This window comes from Nematolebias whitei, chromosome 4 (assembly GCF_014905685.2).
Source record: "Nematolebias whitei isolate Nwh7 chromosome 4, NemWhi1, whole genome shotgun sequence".
Lineage (NCBI taxonomy): Eukaryota > Metazoa > Chordata > Actinopteri > Cyprinodontiformes > Rivulidae > Nematolebias > Nematolebias whitei.
This window is the reverse complement of record NC_056501.1, coordinates 53,810,968-53,829,639: the sequence shown is the minus strand read 5'-3', so window position 1 is coordinate 53,829,639 and position 18,672 is coordinate 53,810,968. Positions and strand designations below refer to the sequence as shown.

The window sequence follows — 18,672 nt, the reverse complement described above, 5'->3', positions numbered from 1 at the left end:
TGTTCACCAGAATCGACACTCTCCGGCTTTCTTCAGCTTTTCCTTACAGTACACTTAGGTGATGAAATCGGCTCCTTTACCTGGAGATGTCTCAGGTGAGATTCCGTTTAACGCACCCTTTCAGCGTCTCAGTAGGATGCTGTTACTCGTCCGAAGTAATGGCGAGGCTCTGTTCGACACATATTCACCTCAGTGGAAAATGTTATAATCCCATGGAACTCGGAAGAGCTCTGTTGTCAGGATCATCCCGTCTCTCACAGAACTGGTTGGACTGTGTATCCAGCAGAACTCCAACAGCACTCCATCAGAACTTCAACAGAACCAAGACTGAGTAGACCAGGAAGTACTGACATTTTAAAGAGCTGTTTCCCGGTTCACTTTTGGGATTTGTTCATTGGTCAGAAACGACCAGACGGGGTGTGTTTTGTGACGTAAGAGGTTAGAGACAGCGAGAATTGTTATGAAACAGATCAGAAATGTTCTCACAGACAGAGAGAGAGTTTTGTTTTGGCGCTGTTTCAGCAACAGGTGCCAAAACTTCTCTATTTACGTCTGAGAGGATTTTAAAAACATGACAGTTTTAACATAACAACTTGTTTTGCGTTTTATTCCAACCTTGGACCAACTTACACTTGCTCATTCAAAAGCAGAAATCAGAAAAGGCATAATTACTCTGTAACAGCTTTGACATGAGAATAAAAATCATTACACAGTTAATAAAATTGATTAGTTCACTGCCACATCTAAAATGGTTTGAACTAAGACACTTTGATTATCAACATTTGAAAAATAGTAATGATAATAAAAAGAGAGTGTTCTTTTCACTTGAATCTTCAAGAAAGAAAGTCTCAGGATGGGTGAACCTGTATTTCTGAGTTCAAATGAATGAAATGACAGTTCCTGTCCCACAAGGTTCTAAAGGTCAAGAGTTTTGACCTTAGACTTAGTTTTTGACATGGGCCTAGTCCACTACACAAAAATAAGTATTTCAATAGTATTTAGAGAACAAAATAAACAGCTGACGTGGCAGCAAAACTTACATGAAAAACGGTAGGCTCAGAAGGAAACTCAGGAAGGACTCAGGGAGGTCAGGGGAGACGCAGGAGAACGCAGGAGAACACAGAGACCCAATGAATACGACCCGACGAGGAACAACACAGAACAGGAGGCTTATATACAAGAACAAGACAAGACGTGATTACAACAGCTGTGACGAGACAAAGGTGGCACCAATTAAACTGACGAGGAAACACTAGGGAAACACAGACACAAACAGAACCAGCAAATGGTACCATCCTTACAGATAGTAATCCAAAAATAAGCTTACTTGTCGTTGTTGTTCCAGGAGCATGAGAACAGGAGACAGGATCCGAATCCAACAATCCACGGTAGGATCAGGTGAGTATATTTACAAGTGTATTTACAAAAATCACCAAGGGAGCTGGGGTGGAGGTGAGGAGGAACCAGGAACCAGGTGAGGCACACAGGAGTGAAGGTGGAGGAGGAGAAACGCTGCTGTCATGCAGGGAGACCGATAAGGAGCTTGAAGTCAGCCAGCCAGTAGTCACAGGAACATGGAGCTTGGTAAAACTTTGCTCTGGCACTGATCTGGAGTGAGGCTCCAGATTAAATAGCTCCTCCACCTGGTCCAGGTAATGAGCAGCAGCTGTGGAAAGATAATTAGAAGAACACAAACAACAGAGAAAGGAGGGGTAGAGGAGCCAACCTCTACAGTAAACGGTCCCACCCAAGAGCGTGGACATACACTGGACCTTGTTTTAACTCATGATATGACTGTTAATAATCTTGTTATTGGTGATAATGTTTTTTCAGACCACATGCCAGTCCGGTTTGAGTTCACCCTCCCCCATCTAACTCCTAAGTCCTGCATTCCTGCACGTCGGACTCGGACCATTACCCACTTCACTGCCACACATTTCACAGATGTTTATAACTCTGAAATGATAATTCAGCCCCCGGTGTTTCTCACCACCACTGAGGAGCTGACATCCCTGTTCAACTCTGTCTGCTTAAAGACTCTGGATCATGTTGCACCTGTTAAAACCAAAAAATCAAAACTCAGAGCAGAACCTTGGCTGAGTGATGTCACCAAGGCCGCTAGGCAGCAATGTAGGAGGGCGGAATGAAAGTGGAGGAAAGACAGGTTGCAGGTCTCTTTTCAAATACTTAAAGAGAGTTTGCGCTGTTATCAGAAAACAGTAAAAGCTGCTAAATCAAAATTCTTCTCTGCTATAATTACCTCAAACTCTCACAACCCACGTGTCATCTTCTCCACCCTAAACTCTGTTCTCCACCTCACTGAACCATCACCTCTGGAAGCCTCGACTGAGCTGGGCAACAACTTCTTACATTTCTTTTAGGAAAAAATTGTGACCACCAGGGCTCTCATTTCCCCTCCAACTCATGACCCATCCATCCCACCTCAATCTGTAGCTCCTTTTGACCATTTTGAACTCATCACTCTATCTTCTCTAGAGCAGGTCATGTGCAGCTTGAAACCTTCTGGCTCCCCCTTTGATGTGGAACCCCCTCGACTACTAAAGGAGGTTTTTCCTACTCTAGGTCCGTCCATTCTTGCCATAGTAAACAGTAGTTTATCCACTGGCGTGGTGCCAAAATCCGTTAAACATGCTGCTGTCCAACCTGTCCTGAAAATAACCAAACCTTGACCCCTCAGTCTTTTCCAACTTCCGGCCTGTCTCCAAACTCCCATTTGTTTCTAAACTACTGGAGAAAATAGTCGAGTCCCAGTTGAAGTGCTTCCTGGAGGATCACGCCATCTTAGAGCTTTTCCAATCTGGCTTTAAACCTCTCCACAGCACCGAAACTGCCCTGCTGAAGGTCTTTAACGACATCTTCAGATTCACAGATACTGGTGATTCAGTGCTGCTTGTCCTGTTGGACCTCACAGCTGCCTTTGACACCATCGACCACATTGCTAGGTTGGAGCAGTGGGTGGGCGTCACAGGATCAGCCCTCAATTGGTTCAGATCTTACCTCACTGACAGATCCTTTTGTGTCTCCATCAAGGATTTTAGTTCCACAGAGGCAGAGCTTAAATGGGGGGTTCCGCAGGTGTCCATACTGGGTCCCCACCTATTCTCTTTATACCTGCTGCCGCTTGGTGCTATTTTCTGGAAACACAACATGCCCTTCCACTTCTATGCCGATGACTGTCAAATTTACTTCCCCCTAAGACACAATGGTACATGCTCTGTTCAACCGCTGCTCAACTGCCTGGCTGACATCAGGGACTGGATGGCTTTAAATGTCTTAAGTTTCAATGAAAAGAAGTCCAAAGTCATGCTGTTCCCTCCCAACGACACGATCACAAACCATTGCATCGACCTTTCCGCTCTAACCCTGTCAGAAAAACAAAGAGTCACTAATGGCCCCTTCCCTGAAACTTAACACTCGTAAACATTATTGTGAAATCATGCTTCTTCCAACTGAGGCGGCTGTCTAAACTGAAGCCCATATTGTCCAAAAAGAACCTGGAGACTGTAATACATGCATTCATTACATCTAGGCTTGATTACTGCAATTCGCTCCTGTTTGGTATCAGTCAGACCTCCATTGCACGACTACAACTGGTCCAGAATGCAGCAGCCCGATTTTTAACCAGTACAGGCAAAAGAGAGCACATTACACCAGTTTTGGCCTCACTGCACTGGTTACCGGTTCACTTTCGAATCCAGTTCAAAATACTCACGTATGTCTACAAATCACTGAACAGTGTCGCCCCCCTATCTCTCTGATTTGCTACAACCGTATGTCCCACCACGCTCCCTGAGGTCAGCGGACCAGTTGCTCCTCACAGTTCCAGGAACTCTTCTTAAGCGCAGAGGTGACAGGGCCTTCTCTGTAGCAGGACCAAGACTCTGGAACGAGTTACCTCTGCTTGTCAGACAGGCCCCCTCCCTCTCGGTTTTCAAGTCCCGTTTAAAAACTCACTACTATTCAATAGCTTTCAACACCAGGTGATCTGTGTTTTGATCCTGTATGGTCCACACTGGTTAGTCGTCATTATCTGCATCGTTTTTTGTCTATATTCTGATTTACTTCATTTTGTATTTTGCTTTGTGTGTTACCTGTTGCTTTGTCTGTACAGCACTTTGGTTGGCCTTGTTGCTGTTTTAAGTGCTTTATAAATAAAGTGGTATGGTATGGTATGGTATTTCCGGTCGATCTGTCCATACCTGGGTCTAATGTACAATTAAAGATCCACCCCCCCACCCCAACCCCCCAATCAAATTAGATCCTTTAAGTGTTGAAAGGGCGAGAAGCAGATCATTATAAAAATTACTGTAGTCTACATTAGGGCCATAAATATTAGACAAAATTAAATTTCTGACATGAAGGAGCCTTGGAGTATTAAATATTGTAGGGTTTCTGGGGTCTCGTCTTACATGTTGTGTTTTCCCTCATGTTTGCCTGTCACCCCTCAGCTTTTCTCCTCCTGTGTTCCAGCACTGTTGCACCTGTGTCTAATTCTAATCACCGCAGGTGTCACTCATTTCACCTTGTTTGTGTCTGTATATATTCAGCCTCTTGGTGTCTTGTCAGTGTCTCTGGATTGTCCTTATTCTAAGGCTTCATGACCTGTCTCTCCTTGTGTCCTCCTTTAAAATAAGTTTGCTGCCCCGACAGCATTTTGTTTTGTTTATTTAATTAAATAAACTATTTTACTTATTTACTGGAGCTTCATTCATCTTCCTGCACTTTGGGTCCCCACACACGGAGCCGATCATGATAAATATCTTCCTCTTTTGTCCTTTATAATGTTTTTAATTTTGTAGTGGGACCGACTCATGTATTAGAGTCATAACCCCTCTAGACTGAGATGTAAATGGTGCCGTATATACATCGTCCCTCCACCTTCTCCTCACCTTTAAGTTGTCTTCATCAAGAAGATGTGTTTCCTGAAGAAACACCATTTTAGAGTTCATTTCTTTTAATCTATTCAGAGTCAGTCAGAGTCAGAGTCAGAGTTTCTTTATTGTCATTCGCACCTCATGTGGTACATGTGGTGGAGCGAAATTATGTACACGTGGTCCCAGTTACATCCAACAATAAAATGTATAAGAAAAAAAAACAGTAATAACATCTAAGATATGAACTAAGAAAAACATCAACTAAATATACACTAAGCACTCATAACATAAAACATTGAACATCAGCACAAACATGAACATGAGTCTGTGAGCAGATGTGTACACATGAACACATCAACATTGAAACAGATCAGCAGCAACATGATATGGTTTTTCACAGTGATTATTCTAGTTAGAGATTCATGAGTCTAACAGCCTCAGGGTAGAAGCTGTTCCTCAGTCTAGTGGCTCTACACTTAATGCTCCTTAACCTCCTTCCTGAGGGGAGTGGGACAAAAAGTGTGTGTGCTGGGTGAGTGGGGTCCTTCATGATGCAGGTGGCCCTCTTCCTCCATCTAGAGGTGTAGATGTCTGTGATGGTGGGGAGGCTGATTCCGACAGATTTCTGTGCAGCCTTCACCACTCTCTGCAAAGCTTTTCTTTCTGCAGCTGTGCAGCCTCCTTGCCACACATTGATGCTGGAGCACAGGATGCTCTCTACTGCACAACTGTAGAAGGAGGTGAGGACTGAGCTTCCCAGACCAGCTCGCCTCAGCCGTCTGAGGAAGTAGAGTCTCTGATGAGCTTTCTTGATCAGGCTGGTGGTGGTGTTGCTCCAGCTGAGGTTGTCATTCATGTGTACACCCAAGTACTTGTAGCTGGAGACCACTTCCACCGCAGATCCTCTTATGTTCAGGGGGGTGTAGATGTTTTTGTTCATTCTGAAGTCCACAATCATCTCCTTTGTCTTCTTCACATTGATGTGAAGGTTATTCTCTTTGCACCAGCTCTCCAGGTGTTCCACCTCTTGCCTGTAGCTGGACTCATCATTGTTTGTGATGCATCCCACCACCACTGTATCATCTGCAAACTTTACAATGTGACAGCCTGGATGGGTAGCTGCACAATAATACGTGAGCAGAGTAAACAGGAGGGGGCTCAACACACATCCCTGAGGAGAGCCAGTGCTGAGGGTTATGGTGGAGGAGGAGAGGTTGTGGATCCTCACTAACTGTGGTCTGTTTGTTAAAAAGTCTAGTACCCAGTTGCAAATGGAGGGGCTTGGTCCTAGTGTGGATAGTTTGTCCATCAGGGTTTGGGGGATCATGGTGTTGAAGGCGGATGTGAAGTCCACAAAGAGCATATGGACGTAAGAGTTTTTCTGCTCCAGGTGGTTGAGCGCAGTGTGGACCACAGAGGAGATTGCATCCTCTGTTGATCAGTTCTCACGGTATGCATACTGATGAGGGTCCTCGTTGACGTTGATGGTTGTTTTGATGCGAGTCATGACCAGTTTTTCAAAGCATTTAGCGACTATCGGGGTGAGGGCCACTGGCCGATAGTCATTCAGACCAGTCACTGTCGAGCTTTTTGGGACTGGGATGATGGTGGCAGTCTTCAGGCAGGTGGGAACTGTCTCCAGGGTAAGTGAGGTGTTAAAGATGTCTGCCAGCACCTCACAGAGCTGATCAGCACATTCCTTCAACACTTTTGCAGGGATGTTGTCTGGGCCAGTTGTCTTGTGCGGATTAATCCTCCTGAAGGTACTCCTTACTTCTGCTGAGGTCACGCTGAGATGCTCTTCATCCGGTGGTGAGATGAGTCTGGTGCTGGGTGGTCTGTTCGGGTCTTCAAAGCGTGCATAGAACTTGTTGAGGGCATCAGGCAGAGATGGGTCTTTTGGGCATTGTTCACTCCTTCCTTTATAATCTGTTATGCACTTAATGCCCCTCCACATGCTCCGAGGGTCTTGTGAGATGAACTGACCCTCGATCCTCTTTGCATATGTGCCCTTGGCTCTCTTAATACCAGCAACCAGCTCTTTTCTTGTCCTACTCAGCTCCTCTGAGTTTCCAGACCTGAAGGCAGTGTTCGTGGGCTTCCAGCAGGGTACACACCTCTGCATTCAGCCAAGGTTTTCTGTTTGGGTAGCTTTTAACATTTCTGATAGTGGAGACGGTGTCAGTACATGTACAAATGTAACCCAGAACTGAGGATGTGTATTGGTCAAGATCAAGCGAACCTCCATTTTCAGCAGCTTCTCTGAAAACCTGCCAGTCTGTTCGGTCAAAACAATCTCTCTGTATGGGGCCACTGTCCTGGATCCAGCATTTAACTTTCCTTTGTACCGGTCTGGAGCGTCTCAGCGGGGGCATGTAAGCAGGAGCCAGGAAGATTGAGATGTGGTCTGACAGTCCTAGGTGGGGGCGGGGTTCGGCTTTGTATGCATCTTTTACGTTCGTGTAAACATGGTCCAGCGTGTGGTCTCCGCGTGTCAGAATCGCCACATGCTGATTAAAGCTTGGGAGACAGTCCTTTAGATTCACGTGGTTAAAGTCTCCGGCTACCAGGTAAAGAGCCTCGGGGTGTTTGTTCTGCAGCGAGCTGATGATATCATGAAGCTCCTGCAGTGATTCATTAGCATTAGCGTCCGGAGGAATGTAGATGACAGAGATGAAAGTCACCGTGAACTCTCGGGGTAGATAATGTGGCCGACATTTCACTGTTATTTGCTCCAAAGCCTTCGAGCATGAGCTATTTACCACAGTACAGTTCGTGGACCAACTTTTACTCACGTAAATGCACACTCCGCCTCCCCGTGATTTCCCCATTAGCTCGCTGCAGCGGTCCGCTCAAAAAAAAAGTCTGTCATCCAGCTGGAAGACTGTGTCCGGTGTTTCGCTTGTAATCCACATTTCGGTGAGGCAAAGCACTGCACACTTCTTCATCTCGCCCGCTCTCAGACGAAGTAAATCCATCTTGTTGTCCAACGAGCGGACATTCGACAGAAAGAGAGACGGCATGGGGAGTTTACCGGCTTTAGCGTTAGCTCGTAGCCTCACCATAACCCCCGCCTGGCATCCTCTCCTCTTAAGCCGGGAGCAGCACTTCCTCTTCTGCCCGCTGGAACGCCTCTGCTGCAGCTTCCAGGTAGATGACTTTAAGATCTGCATTCTGCCGAGCGTAGTTTTGAGTTTGTTGCTGATTTCTGCTATATTTCGTGGCAAATCCGCTCCTATTCTCATCAGTTCGGTTCGGCTATAGTTCACACGCATAAATCGCGTGGAGTCAGGCACAGAGTCAATATCAAAACTTCTAAAAACTGGGATGGTACCGGGAGCCTGTGAAGCTGCAAATGCTCTGAGCGCGGCCATCTTGGTATCTTTATTCATATTTATCTTTATTATTTTATTTATCTTTATTCATATATTCATGTATTCGTATTCATGACTTGTTTGACTTTTTAGAGGCATGGCAGACCTCTGCAGTTCCATGAAATAAAATTAAATTTTACGCTTTGAGGCATATAATAGCATAAGTAGTAGGTTGCTCTGTTTTATAGAATTATGAGGCATAACAAAACTGGATGTTAGAACATCCAAAACACAAACCTTCCCTTTCTTACAAATCCCTTCCCCATATTGGAGGAGTCCCACCCACAGTCATTGTGTCTCCCGTTATTGCCAGAAACCAGTCCACACCTAGTGTGGATCAGTAGAACCACTGTGCTAGCTTAATCTACAAACAATATCACTGTTGCTGTGAACAGCAATTTTTGATCTCTGCCCACTAATACTGAAAAACAATTTAAGGGACAACTTCGTACTTAAATGGTTATTGTTACATATTTAGGAACATAGACATGTAACACATTCTAAGGAACATAAGTTGTATAATAAACCAAATTAAATGTACTGCATGAGCAAGCAGAAACAAAAAACGTTGGATAAAGAATATCAGTTATTTGAATTCAAAAAACGTTCAATACAAAAACAACTGGACTTCAAACTATCAGTTATTTGCTTCTCAGCTGTCGGTACTACATACCATCATAGGCATCATTCTTTAATTGGTGTTCTGCGTGACCCGAGCCTTCCTGGATCCTCTTGAGAAACTCACTTGCCTTTGTGGGTGTTTTGAAGGCCAGTGTTTTGTTTTCATAAGTCACTAGAAGTGTCGCGGGGTGAGTCACCACATTTCAAATGCCCAGTTTACGCAGCTCCTCCCTGATCGGATCAAACTTTTTTCTCAGCTGGTGCAGCCCCGTGGCCAGGTCAGGGTCGAAGCGAACCCGTTGGTTCTTGTAGTATACATCTTTTTTCTCTCGTGCAGCTTGAATGACAGCCTGCCTCTCTCGATGGTTGAGGAACTTGATTATCAGCGCTCTTGGGTGCGCATCACTGCCCTCTCTTGGACCAAATCTGTGAGCCCTTTCTAAACTCACTGAGAGCTGCAGCATCTCACTCCCTAAAGCCTCAGGCATCCACTTCTCCAAAAAAGCACACACGTCCGATCCCTCTGCGCCTTCTGGCAAATTTACGAGCCTCAAGTTATTCAAGCGAGACCTTGTTTCCAAGTCCCTGAGTTTGTCTTCCATCGTTTTGTTTTTAGCCTGCAAGGTGCACACTTTAGCTTGAAGATTAGTCACCTCATCCTCAGCAGTGGCAATACGCTCCTCTGCTTGCAACATACATTCACTGTAATCTTTCATCTCCTTTTTCATATCTCGTAGCGTCACCATCGCATTATCAAGTTTCAAGGAAAACTAATTTCTTAATGACTCCAGCGCAGCCAGTATTTGATCAGACTTGTTTGCTGACTCGCTTCCCCCTTCCTGCGTAGCCATGCTTTTGTTAGTTTTATGACTTTCTCTACGGAGGTTGTAGTCAGACATCTTCAGAATCAGAATTGTTAATAGAGTTCACTTTTGGCACAGCGTTCAACGTGACGCATGAAACTTGGTTTGGCTTCGTGTTGCTCCTCCTCGCTCTAGCAATGTTTGAAGGAGCACACACTTTTTATTAATCACAGGTGCAATAAATTAGAAAAGTCACATGACTCACAATAAACCAATAAAAATAAGCCAATTAAAAACAAACAAACACAAATCTAAACAAATGAGAGCGTCACAAGACAAAAACACTCATAATGTCAACACCCCCACTTGCTCACATTTGGGTAACTTCCTCAGACTCTAACTGCTTCAACCTAAATACATTCTTCATACACCAAACATAAACATTTCATACATTTTCAACTTCATCTTGGTTGCTGGTTTGGTTATTACGTCTGCAACCATATCATTAGTTGGACAGTACTCCAGAAAAACTTTTCCTTCATTTACAACTGATCTGATGAAATGATATTTAATATCAACATGCTTACACCTTTGCCTGTGTACAGGATTTTTGGCTAATGATATGGTACCCTGATTGTCCTCATAGATCTTAGCTAAATAATCCAGACCATCCATGTCGAATAACAGTTGTCTTAAGTATAAGCATTCCTGTACAGTAGCAGCTAGTGCCATGTACTCCGCCTCACATGTAGATAGTGCTACAGTAGACTGTCTTTTGGTTTTCCATGAGACTAATGGACCCTCTTAGACTCATGCAGTAACCTGTAGTACTCCGTCGATCTGATACATCAGCTGCCCAATCGGCATCACTGTATGCATATATCAGGTTCTCATTGGCACCCCTTTTAAAACAAAGTTCTTCATCTTGTGTGCCTTTTAGATATCTGAACACATGCTTTACAGTACTCCATTGTCCTATTTTAGGGTTTGCAAAGTACTGTGTCAGTTTACTTACTACAAAGCCTAAATCTGGCCTTGTACATGTTGACAAATAGATTAGGCTTCCTACTGCCTCCCTGTATTTTCTGACATCACTCATTACTTCAGCATTATCAGTATAGTTAAGTTTCTGCTCACAGGGTGTAGTTTTCGGTTTACAGTTTTGCATTTCAAACTTTTCTTGTATTTTTCCCACATACTTTGACTGTGACATTTTAATACTGTCAGCATCTTGCTCAAAGTCAATACCAAGAAAATGTCTCAACTTTCCTAAATCCTTCATCCTAAATTTTGATGCAAGCTTCTCTTTCACATCTCCAAAGGTATTCACATCACTGGCAGCAATAATCAAATCGTCTATCCATATGATAATAAACACCTTTCCAGTATCAGTAATCTTTGTGTAAACACAATAATCAGCAGGGTTTTGAACAAACTTGATTTCACAAAAGTAATCATGCAACATCTTGTTCCAGTTTCTGCCGGACTGTTTAAGTCCATAGAGGGATTTTTGCAGTTTATACACAAGTCTTTCATTTTTCTGAGATTCTTCCTCATAACCTTCTGGTTGGCTAATATAGAGTTCACACTCAATTGGAGCATGTAGATATGCTGTTTTCACATCCATCTAGTGAACAACCATGTTCTTGTGTGCCACCTTTTGCATTAATACTCTGATGCTTGCCATGCTAGCAGCTGGTGAAATGGTCTCATCATAGTTTACACCTTTCTTTTGACCGAACCCTTTGGCAACATATCTAGCCTTATATTTGTCTGATCCATCACTGTTCTTTTTGATTGCATACACCCATTTTCCCCCCACTAGAGCTTTGCCTTGTGGTAAGTTGGTCAGGGTGAAAGTAACATTCTCTTTTAATGATTGCATTTCCTCACCCATCGCTGTAACCCACTCTTTTGAATTCACTGATGTTAACATACCATACCACTTTATTTATAAAGCACTTAAAACAGCAACAAGGCCAACCAAAGTGCTGTACAGACAGAACAACAGGTAACACACAAAGCAAATTACAAAATGAGGTAAATCAGAATATAGACATAAAAACGATGCAGATAATGACGACAAACCAGTGTGGAGCGTACAGGATCAAAACACAGATCATCTGGTGTTGAAAGCTACTGAATAGTAGTGAGTTTTTAAACGGGACTTGAAAACCGAGAGGGAGGGGGCCTGTCTGACAAGCAGAGGTAACTCGTTCCAGAGTCTTGGTCCTGCTACAGAGAAGGCCCTGTCACCTCTGCGCTTAAGAAGAGTTCCTGGAACTGTGAGGAGCAACTGGTCCGCTGACCTCAGGGAGCGTGGTGGGACATACGGTTGTAGCAGATCAGAGAGATGGGGGGGCGACACTGTTCACTGATTTGTAGACATACAGGAGTATTTTGAACTGGATTCGAAAGTGAACCGGTAATCAGTGCAGTGAGGCCAAAACTGGTGTAATGTGCTCTCTTTTGCCTGTACTGGTTAAAAATCGGGCTGCTGCATTCTGGACCAGTTCAGCACGTCTCTGTAATTGCAATGTCCAAGGATCTCATGCTTAGCAACCCCACAGCACCTTGATCCATCTGCCAACTCCACATAGTGCCTCTCGGCCTGGAAACTTTCATCAAACCTTCGGAACTTCCTAATGTTGGTGATGATGTGTGTCGTTGCACCTGCGTCCACCATCAGACCTCTCCTCTTGATGTCATCCATTCTAGTGTCTGTGTCGCTCACCCGGAAAGCATACTCTCTGTCGCCATCCGTCTCTTCAGCCACTTTGCGTGCGTTGTCCCGGTGCTTTCTCCGCCTGCAGGAGAGACGGTATAAAAAAAAAGATCTCTCACTCTATGTCCTAGACAGGGCATGATCTGAGGCGGCAAAAAAAACCTACCACAGCAAAGCAACATAAACAAACGTTATACATGTACGTATAGGCCAGTGAAAACATTGAATTGTTCAGGGAAAGTTGTAGCATAGTTCAGAGCCGTTATAGCCATTAAAGGCATTATACCTTAAAATGTCCATTTTCTTCACTTAAATTTTCCGTGAACAGCAGTTTTTTTAATCCATATTCCAAAAGCAACAGCGGAGCAAGATTCAGCACGTCTTCCTACGTTGTCGCCATAACCAGAAGTCCTTTACATACATTTTTATCAATTTGTTTTTTTGTTCTAGTGGTTTTCATTGTCTTGATGTGAACAAACTCCGGAGCTTCTTAAATTAGGCCAGATTTCCTTTTATTAATTTAACTTCTTCTGTTTCTGTGCAACACAAAGGCACATCTGTAGCACAATAAATAACTGTCATGTGCTGTGTATTATGCTTGAAAATGTGTGTGTGCCTGTGTGTGTTGCTGTCCAAACCAATCCTCAAGTGGCTCGTCTAACCTTAAATGGCAGTCTGCAGCTTGGACTCTTCTTCCTCTGGATGTCACTTTTCTCTTTGTTTTCCTGATTTTCTTTTTTTTGTTTCCATCCACAGAGTTTTCTTTGTTACTACACTTATGGTGTGTGTGTGTGTGTGTGTGTGTGCGTGTGTGTGCGTGTGTGTGTGTGTGTGTGTGTGTGTGTGTGTGTGCGCGCGCACGCCTTTGCTTGCATTCCTATGGTTATGGTGCATGTGTGCTTGCAGTTCCACTACTCAGATTCTGACTCGACACACCCATCCAGCCCACACAGCCATGTTTCTGTCACAGCAGGAGGACGTGGCATTCCTTTATATTTATTCCTCTCGGATTTGCTCTTAATCTTTTGGGGTGGGGTGGGGGGGTGGGGGGGGGGGTTAAACAGAATGAACCAGCAGCGTGTGTCCTGGTACATCAGACCCTGGTCTTTAGTTTGCAGGCTGATCAGGGAAGCAAGTTTCTCAGACTAAAACCAAACATATGTTTGCTGGAGTCTGACGACAGAGTCCATGTTGGACATGCTGATAAGGACAGCTTCTATTTGTGCAGCTGGACAGCCTCTCTCTTCCCTGATGATGTTTTTCCTGCAGTTTCTTTATCAGCCTCCTTGATAATTCAAGTGAAAGTCCAGCTCGGTCATCAGACAGTAATGTCTGAGCTGTAGAGGGTTGGCTTTTAACTGAAATCAAGAAGACAGAGAGAGAACTCAAGTCCTCAAGGTGATCAGTTCTGTGTGAAGCGAGTTATTTAGGAGACAACTGTGTGTACTTTGTGGAAAATTCAAACCATCCTTCCTTCTACTATCTCTAGTCCCCTGTCAAATGAGACAACTTTAAAAATTTCACTAGAGCCTGATTTATGTTTGGACAGTTTTTGTCCTGTTGAGTTCTGAATTGTCAAAAATAATAACCTCATCCAAACCATCCACATGCCTGCTAGATCCCATCCCAACCAGACTGTTTAAAGAGGTATTTCCACTAATTAATGTCCACATTTTGGATCTACTTAATTTGTCTTTAATGGATGGTTATGTACCACAGAGCTTTAAGGTTGCTGTAAATAGACCTTTACTTAAGAAGTCTGATCTTGATTCAGAAATTCTGGCCAACTATAGATCTATATCTAATCTAACTTTCATCTCAAAAATTCTAGAGAAAATAGTTGCAGGTCAGTTGCGTGAACATCTACAAAGAAATAATCTGTTTGAAGAGTTTCAGTCAGGGTTTAGAGCTCATCATAGCACAGAAACAGCACTAGTAAAAGTAACTAATGATATTCTCATGGCCTCAGACAATGGACTTGTGTCTCTACTGGTCCTGTTAGACCTCAGTGCTGCATTTGATACAGTTGATCATAATATTTTACTACAGAGGCTTGAATATGATGTTGGAATTACAGGAACAGCTCTAAAATGGTTTGAATCATATCTATCTGATAGAATCCAGTTTGTAAATGTAAATAATAAATCTTCTTCATACACCAAAGATAGTCATGGAGTTCCTCAGGGCTCAGTGCTTGGGCCAATACTCTTTACTTTATATATGCTTCCATTAGGTAAAGTTATTAAACAGCATGGGGTAAATTTTAATTGTTATGCTGATGACACACAATTATATTTGTCCATTAAACCCAATGAATCCAATCAGCTACTTAGACTACAAGCATGTCTTAAAGAGATAAAAACCTGGATGACCCTTAACTTTCTCCTGTTGAACACAGACAAGACTGAGGTTTTGGTTTTTGGACCTGAGCACCTTAGGAATGAATGTTTCAGTCTTTCTCCCTCCTTAGATGCATTAATCTGTCCTCCAGCTCTAATGTTAAAAATCTTGGTGTTATTTTTGATCAGGACATGTCTTTTATCCCCCACATTAAAAACGTTACTAGAACCTCCTTCTTCCACCTGCGTAATATCACTAACATTAGAAACATCTGATCTAAAGATGATGCAGAAAAACTGGTCCATGCATTTGTCACGTCTAGACTGGACTATTGCAATGGTTTATTATCTGGGTGTCCAAATACTTCTTTAAAACGTCTTCAGTTGATCCAAAATGCTGCTGCCAGATTCTTAACTGGAGTTACTGGGAGAGATCATATCTCTCCAGTTTTAGTTTCTCTCCATTGGCTCCCTGTCAAATCCAGAACAGAATTCAAAATCTTACTTCTAACCTACAAAGCTCTCAACAACCTAGCTCCATCTTATATTACAGATCTTATTGTTCCATATTTTCCTAACAGAGCACTTCTCTCTCAGACTGCAGGTTTACTTGTGGTTCCTAGAGTTTACAAAAACAGAATGGGAGGCAGATCTTTCAGTTCTCAGGCTCCTCTCTTGTGGAACCAACTTCCAATCTCTGTCCGTGAGGCTGACACATTATCCAGTTTTAAAACTAGACTTAGGACTTTCCTTTTTGATAAATCCTATAGTTAGGGTCGGCTTGGGTTTCCTGAGCTGTCCCTTAGTTCTGCTGCTATAGGCTTAGACTGCTGGAGGACAAACTGACCACAATTTTCACTCTGCTGCTTCTTTACTTACTCTGCTCAACCTGTTTTGTATTTGTCATTATTTTTTCTATCCTTAACATGTTTTTATCTTTCAGGTACACCTGGACCTATATCTGGACCTACCATTCTGTGTTGGTCTGTCTCTCCTTCCTGTCCTCTCAACCAGCCGGTCAAAGCAGATGGTCTCTTGTCCTGAGCCTGGTTCTGCTGGAGGTTTCTTCCTTTAAAAGGGAGTTTTTCTTTCCACTGTCTCCACTGTGCTTGCTCAGGATGGGAGACTGCATTGAAGCCAAGATTCATCTTGTCTGATGGATTCCTTAGATAGAGAACTTTACTAATTGGCTTTTATGTGAATGTTCCTGTAAAGTGCTCTGAGACAACTTTGTTGTGATTTGGCGCAATATAAATAAATTGAATTGAATTGAATTGAATTGATACAGGGGGTGTTTCCCCAGAAATCATTGCACATGTAGATTTTTTCCCATTCCATAAATATTACAAAGTTTGTTCAATTATAATCCCAACTGTATTTCTTTAGTTTATGTGGTATCTAGGAAACCGTTTTCATTTCAGTGAATCCTTCTGTCTGCTTCCCATACCAGCTGTCCTGCGCAGGCTCCAGCTGGGCGATGAGCCCCCTCGTGGTGCCTGGAGACTTTAGTCAGCCGGCCAGCCCCTTTGGCTGTCTGGACAGCTCTGCTGCCAAACACAAACTGGTCCTGAGACACAAAGCCGGCAACCGGAGGAAACCTGCCAGTGTAAGACACACACACATTACTACACACCTCACATGACCTAGAAAGTATTATTTTCTTCATTTTATTGAATGTTTGTATATGTATTGCATGACCATGAACTTTTTTAAATCCAAAAGTTTGTTACAGAAGAAAAAGAGCTGCTTCTTTAAAAATCTAAGTTGGCAGGTTTATCTCCCTTAATTTTTAACTCTGTGTGCCTCAGAAACATCTAGAAACTAGATCAAATGAACTGTTTGGAAACCAGTTGTTTTGGATATGTTCAATTATTCTGTTCAGTCCTCGTCTGTTGAGCACAGTCAAGAAACAACAACTATCATTTTCTCACTGTATTTGTTTTATTCTTCGATGATGTGAATTTATCTGACTGGGATGATGTTTTACAAACAAGAGTAGCTTACAGGAGCGACTCTAGAAATTGCCCTTTAGGCGTGCTCAGCCCCCAGTGTTGACAATGACTCTTAGCTTGAACAACACATTGGCCATTGGCATTAGAAACATTTTTAAAGTGGAGGGGACACATTCGTGGGGGGGTCTGAGGGTCCTCCCCCAGAAAATTTTGAATAAAGTAGATGCCATGTCCTACATTCTGGTGTATTCTTTTATTTTATTTTTGGGGCGGCTGTGGCCAAGTGGTTAGAGCAGTCATCCTCCAACGCAAGAGTTGGGGGTTCGAATCCACCAGCAGTCACAGTCCGAAGTGCCCCTGGGCAAGACACTGAACACCTCGTTGCCTCCGATGTGTGTCCATCAGTGTATGAATGTGATAAATCTCTGATTAGTCTCTTTAGAATGATTTGTTCAATTATCTTTGTAGAGATCTAGTATAGAGCTGTATGAATGGGTCAATGAGGCACAGATTGTTGTAAAGAGCTTTGAGTATCTTGATCAGATAGAAAGGAGCTGTATAAGTACAGTCCATTTACCATTTACCATATTTTAACGGGTTTTTAAACGTCTATGTTTACACATAATAGGCCTACTTCAATAACTATTTTAGAGAGCATGGCACAACAAGGATTCAAGGACTCAAGGTTCTTTACTTGTCATTTGCACCTCATGTGGTACATGTGGTGGAACAAAATTATGTCCACAGGGACCCAGTTACATCCAACAATAAAATGTAAAAGAAAAACAGTAATAACATCTAAGATATGAACTAAGAAAAACATCAACTAAAATACACTAAGCACTAATAGCATAAAAACATTACGTTGAACATAAGCACGAACATCCGCATGAGTCTGTGTGAGCAGATGAGCACCCATGAACTCATCAACATGAAACAGATCAGCAGCAACATGAAACTGATCAGCAGCAACATGAAACTGATCAGCAGCAACATGGTGTGATTTTTTTTCACAGTGATTATCCTGGTCAGAGATTCATGAGTCTAACAGCCTCAGGGTAGAAGCTGTTCCTCAGTCTAGTGGTTCTACACTTAATGCTCCTTAACCTCCTTCCTGAGGGGAGTGGGGCAAAAAGTGACATCACTGCTCCCGACACAGACAGAACTTGGCGTTTGAGCATTTACCTAAACTTTCTCGGTTTACTGCTGGGTGTACTGCCAGAAGAAACACAGCAAATAAATGAACCCTAAACTGGATATCTGTATCTGTGGTCTTTAATGGGAGTACAACTTCATACTGCAGCTCTAAACCAGTTAATTTCCTAGAGAACACCAAACCTCTCCTTTTTATCATCACTGTTGTGTTCAGCTGCTCATGAGGTCGGCCGCAGGGCTTTATCCAAGTTTTACATTTTTCCAGACTCTGTTTAGGTTTTGGAAATGGAATAAACTGTATTCCACCTTCTGAATGCTCAAGCTAACGTTGTCTGAATTACATGTTCTCCACTGTCAGCGTTTAAACATATTTTCTGATGAAGTTTCACAAAATCCCTCTGACTGCAAAGAGTCCGTTTCACTTCAGGACAAATTGAGGTCGCTGACTGGTCAGTTGCTGACAAGTCTACTGTACTGGTTTGATTGACAGGTGGCGTTGGTGAATCTAACATTTGAGAACTGAGTTTCTTTACAAAATCCTAATGATGGTTTCTTTATTTTTTAGGGGTGTTGAGTTCAGATTTAGGGGTGCTTCAGCACCCCCAAAAAGAGGCTAAAATCGTCACTGGTGGCTTATATGATTGTTTCTCCAGGTGTTTAGTTTTATGTAAACTTCAGACACACAATTGCATCCTATTTATACCATACCATATCATACCAATTTATTTCTAAAGCACTTAAAATACAACATACTGTAGCAGTCGTCCGAAGTGCTGTACAAAAATAAAAACAAACCAAAAAACAACAG

General features: G+C 42.9%; 1 protein-coding gene across 1 annotated transcript in view; it reads left to right on the top strand.

The window, feature by feature from the left end:
- The first annotated feature begins 16,211 nt into the window (after positions 1-16,211).
- LOC119408325 (histone acetyltransferase KAT6B) overlaps positions 16,212-18,672 on the top strand; it is an 83,629-nt gene continuing 81,168 nt past the window's right edge. Inside the window, exon 1 of the mRNA XM_037675123.1 lies at positions 16,212-16,363. Within this exon, the coding sequence (XP_037531051.1) occupies positions 16,235-16,363 (129 nt within the window). The 5' untranslated portion in view covers positions 16,212-16,234. The remainder of the gene's footprint in view (positions 16,364-18,672) is intronic.